The sequence below is a fragment of the Apaloderma vittatum genome, unplaced genomic scaffold, assembly GCF_000703405.1.
Source record: "Apaloderma vittatum isolate BGI_N311 unplaced genomic scaffold, ASM70340v1 scaffold44231, whole genome shotgun sequence".
Taxonomy (NCBI): Eukaryota; Metazoa; Chordata; class Aves; order Trogoniformes; family Trogonidae; genus Apaloderma; species Apaloderma vittatum.
Genome location: NW_009699244.1, coordinates 1 through 5,203, shown reverse-complemented (window position 1 = coordinate 5,203; position 5,203 = coordinate 1). Strand labels below are relative to the sequence as shown.

Below are 5,203 nucleotides of genomic sequence, written 5' to 3'. Positions count from 1 at the left end.
CTGCCGGCCAGGGTCAAACCACGACACCCTGCTATCCAGCAGGAAGACCTGAACAAAGCCAAGCACAGTACAAAGCGTCCCTCTTAGGGAAGCGAGGAATCAGCGCACAGCACCTGGGTAAGTCTCAATCCGTGACAGACAATCCAGAACCAATCCAAAACAGGTAGAGAAGAAACTGAAAAGACTCATTTTTCCCAAGCCAAAGTGGCGTGTCACCAAAGAGCAGGGTGGGCAAGCCTTTGAGAGAACGCAGCTTTCCACACACATACTCACTGTGCCTAACTGCATTACCTGATTGAGTTCTTTCCTTAGCACCAGTACTTCTCCCATGTTCACATCAACAGAAAGGTAGTAGTGAGGTATTGTTTGTTTGGATTGCATCAGCCGCTGAGCAATGACCTGTGGGGATACAATGGAAGCGATGAAAATAAATCAAGTCAGAAAATCCATGACTGCAAATAATGATCTTGGAAAGGAGTAAAATCTTCTTACCCTCCGAATGTTGCTGATAGGGATATCTGTGAAGGTCCCCACTGGTGCTGCTGCAACTGCAGCAGCTGCAGGAACGGCATCTAGTGCTGGTGCCTGCAATCACAGGAAGACAGCATATTTCACAGTACTATCCAAGTATCACGTGTACAGAGCGTTTTTTTTTGGCTAAGTTTCCTCCTGCTTAAAAGCAGCAAATATTTCTACTCTCTAGCCCCACCTCTCCAGTACCCACTAAGTTCTTTTAAGTCCCATATGCAGTTGTTAAACGTGGCACTTGAGTGATTTAGAAATACAACACTGATATGCGCTGCTGTTAAGCTCTCGGAATAGTAAGTCCCGCTGGAAGGTTGTTTTACATACAGGCAGGTATGCTAGAGAGCGCTCTCCAACTGCACTCAGCCACATCCCTCCCAGCAGTACACAAAGCTACACTGCCATCATCTCACATAAAAGACAAGCAATGGTATAAGAACAGACTTGTGGCAATAATGATGACAGGCTCTTGGCTTCTAAGTCTGCCTTTCATTCAAATTGCTGCTTGTCAGCAATGCTGCATCCATTGGGACTGGACTCAACCTCCAGCCGTAACAATGTATTAACCACATGAAGAGTCTGGAGTGCACTTTTTTTTAGTTCCCCCCCAGTGAAACACCGAAGGGAGAAATAAAAGAAGAAAACTTTGCCCACGTTTCTGGCAGGTGAAGCTTTACAACTTAACAGTCACCATAGCCCACAGAGCATCACAACCCAACCAATCTGGCAGTAATAGTTCCATATAGCAATTGCACTTCTACAGACTGTTTCCACCTCTATAATAAAATACCCCTGCTTACAGATCTCCACCCTACTCACTGGAGCAACCTTTGGCGGCACAAATGACTCCACATCTTTCTTTGTGATTCTACCATCTGGTCCAGTACCTAAAAGGGTCAAAGAAAAACATAAGAGGATTTCAATTATTTGCAACAGTGGATTCCTTCTAAAGGTACCAGCTGTATTCAGCAAAGAGAAGTCATGTAACACAAACTCTGGTAGCGACAGCTGCACAGTCAGAATGCTCTCGACAGGGAGGAAAGAATAGGCAAGTGTGTAGCTAGAGGGACAGACACTTGGTAGTAAGAGCAAGGAAGGAGAAGGGCAACGTTACCTTTCACTTGGGCGAGGTCAATTCCTTTTTCTGCTGCCATTTTCTTGGCCAGGGGACTAACCAGGATCCTCCCTTTCCGGGGAGGTGGCCCAGCTGTGGGGACGGCTGGAGTGGAAGGAACAGCAGGCTGGGGAGGAGGAGCAGGAGCTGTAGGTGCCACCACCTTAACAGAAGAATCAAAGCCATTAGCTTCTGGACGGTTCAGCAAAAGCTTCGAAGGTACAGTAAGACAATGGGACCATCTAATTACTAGTCAAAAGAACAGCAAAAATAGTCTACTAATCTGAAAGAATTTTCAGATTCGGAGATGTTTCCTAGAAATTACACCAGACACTTCCTGGGAAGGTCAACTAAGCTGCTGAATTATGCACCAAAAAAAGGTAAAATAAATTGTGCTCTCAGTGTTTGAGGATGAGGCATTAGAACTGGCACAAGCAACAGGCTGGAGAAGAGATTGTAATGAATGACCATCTGCTCCATTTTCTGGAGGGCAAACTAGAGATCACTTTAGGTCTCTATCCCCAACAGGTGTTAGCCCTGCATTCTCAGAATCATGAACATTATTGTTGAGAACTAGGGCTTCACACTGTCAAACCAGCAGAACAATTCAGATCAGACCTCTTAATGGTCCCCATAACTTTTTTCACATGCTAGGAGTGTTCCTTACAAGTGGAGGAGGAGGAGGAGCTTGTGCCTTCATGTCAGTTACTGCAGTGTCTTGGTAGTCAGCAAAGGCTGGAATATCAGACTCCTTCTCCACAATGATGCAGAGAGCTGTTCCTAATGGCACATCTCTTGTTCCTTCAGGCACCAAGATTTTTGCCAAGTAGCCTTCCTCCTGCACTTCAAAGCCTGTAAATGAAGGAAACAAAACTGGTTTGGTGCCTGATGCAGCTGAACAGTTCCTCTAAATGCTGCTTCTAAAGATTCTGGAAGGTAAACCCCTGTGCAAGAGAAACCATTTCACCGCAACTAGTGGGGAAATACTTCCATGCACTGTACATTACTTAGAAAGATTGACAAAGAAGCAGAAGTGGTTTTAAGAGCTCCAATATGTAGTTCTACAATGAAATGAGAAGTTAACAAAACTTGTTTGAGTTGCTGCACAGCTCAACACCCTGAGCAGCCAGGAGAACAGCTGGCACAGAGGCCACTCTGACCCTCTCCTTTTAAAGGCACTTCATCCATTCTTGGCTGTGGAGCGGACTCACCTATTGTGGCTTTATCTGTCTCAATTTCTGCCAGTAAGTCTCCCTCATTCAGTTTCTCCCCAATTTTCTTCTCCCATCTCTGCACTGTGCCCATTGTCATGGTAGGTGACAGGGCAGGGAGAGTGATCTGTGAAGCCAGAGAACACAAGAGAATCAGATTCTGCTAATACAAAGAGAATAAGGACATGGTTTTAACTCCTGACTAAATGATGCCAACCTAAAGAAGTAGCCTTTAACGCACTCCTAGATCCGGCTCCATTATAGCACAGGAGAGCGCTCTCCCATGTTGCTAGTTTAGCTTCTTTCATCAAGGCCTAAGCAAGAAAGCAAGCAAAAGCCAGAGCTTACCACCATCCCATTGGGAGTGTCATACAGCTGCTACCTGCAAGGCTAAAAGGAAAACTGAAGCAAGTCGCTTTGTCTGTGACAAACAGACTCGGCCTCTTTTAAAGCTACACAGGTTTGTCTTCCAATAAGCACTCCAAGATGCTGTAGGTTTGCACCCGCACACTGCTGTACACCAAACACGGCAGGTGGAAGCACAGCTTCAGAGCAAACCTGGCCAGAATGGCAAAGTGTGCGAGGGAAGCAAGTTTAGGAGCTAAAACACAAGGCAGATTAAGAAGTCTTTAATTAATGCCTTGTTCAATTACTGACTTTGCATAACATCTCAGACAAATCAGTTACCACATGTATCACCTGTGGAATGAGGTTTAGTATTTCAAATTGTCTTCTTCAAAGGAATGACACAGAAATACCTTTCTATAAAGCGCTCTGATACAGTAACAGTGGATGTATGCTTCAAAATCTAAGCAAGGTAAAAAGATTATCCACAAGTACAACTCGTTATTAGTCAAAGACAAACCTATCTGGTGTGTTCATCAGAGCATGACAGATGCGAGTTCTTCTCTGGGATGTAAACAGAGCCTTCAGAGCTTAGTCACACTTAACACAAGGTCTTTTTACACCAGAACTGTTCAAATAATGCAGTGTAGGAGGTTTTTCTAGACTGCTTAATAATCCCAGAGAGACAAATCTCTCCTCTATCAGCATCCCATTGTAGCTGGGATGCTAAAATAACGTTCTGAAAACAGCTTTCTGTGACCTCCCCAAATACCTGCTTTAAGTGTGCACCAATTCAAGCAGCACACACTCCTGCAATTACAGCTGGTAACTTCCCGCTCCAGATATTATTTATGATAAAATGCTCTGGAGTGGGCAATGTCAAAGACAGAAAAAGAGTGCCACAAGCCTTAAATCACCAGCAGTGCTCTCCTACCTGCATATGAGGAGGATAAGAGCTGCCAGGAGCCTGAGGAGAAGGCTGAGTTGGTGGTGAGGGAGCTGCAGCTTGAGGGGGAGGCACTGAGGTTGAAGCGGGGGTAGACGCTGCAGAATCTAGAGTATAATTTTTAAAGGCATCGACATATTCAGGCCTAGAAGAAAACACAGAACCACAAAACCAGTCAGGCGACTGTCTCCAAGCCTTTCTCACAAGGTATCCAAGAAGCCCCAATAGAGACAATTCAACTCAAGGGTTAGCAAAATACATACTTTTCTACGGTGATACATATTATGGCCCCAATAGGAACATCTCTTGTTCCTTCTGGCACCAGGATCTTGGCCAGGTAGCATTCCTCCACACTCTCAAAGCCAACTGTTGCTTTGTCTGTCTCCACCTTTGAGAGATAACAGGGTATCATTAAGGCAACAGAAAAGACCAGCGAGCTCAGGGCCTTCCAGTCTGACAGTGCAGAGTCACAACACACAAAGTGCTGGAAAAGCCCCTCTGCGACACCAGCTCTAGGTAAGTACGTTCTGACACAGCTTTAGTGCTGCTCCAGCTTGAAAAGAGGAAAAGCAGCCACCAGCTTTGAAAGGTTATTAACCAGCTGTTCACAACATCTGTTGGGATCTGTGGTCTCGAGCCCCAGACGTGTTCAGACAAAGGCACACGTGCAGCTCACTAGAGATGCAGCACAGCCTGTACCCCCAGGATACCTCTGCTATGAGCTCCCCTTCACCGATCTTGTCACCCTCCTTCTTTTCCCAGCGCGCAATGGTGCCCATCTGCATTGTGGGGGACAGAGCTGGCAAGGCCACCTGTGAGGAACAGAGCACTGTTACAGTCTGGCAGTAGGAACCCCGCGCATCGGGCAGAGACGGATCCTCCACGCAGCCCGGGACGGGGGGCACAAAGGAGAGCCTGTCTGCAAATCCTCAGCAGGTCCCGGCTGCCTCCAACCTGCTGGCAAGACCCCAGGGCAAACCAACAATGGGGTGCTGAGATGGTGCTGACCGAGAAGGGGAGAAGCTCTGCCGGAGCACCACGAGAGAGACCGGGAAGCAGGAC

At 46.5% G+C, this 5,203-nt stretch overlaps 1 protein-coding gene across 1 annotated transcript; it reads right to left on the bottom strand.

Moving 5' to 3' along the window:
* Positions 1–273: 273 nt before the first annotated feature.
* Positions 274–4,953, bottom strand: DLAT (dihydrolipoamide S-acetyltransferase; the record flags this gene model as incomplete). Its single annotated transcript, XM_009878283.1, has 9 exons — positions 274–399; positions 493–585; positions 1,345–1,412; positions 1,640–1,802; positions 2,307–2,491; positions 2,851–2,977; positions 4,130–4,286; positions 4,405–4,529; positions 4,852–4,953. Coding segments are annotated over 9 exons (1,146 nt in total), but the record flags the coding sequence as incomplete, so codon positions are not given.
* Between the last annotated feature and the right edge of the window lie 250 nt (positions 4,954–5,203).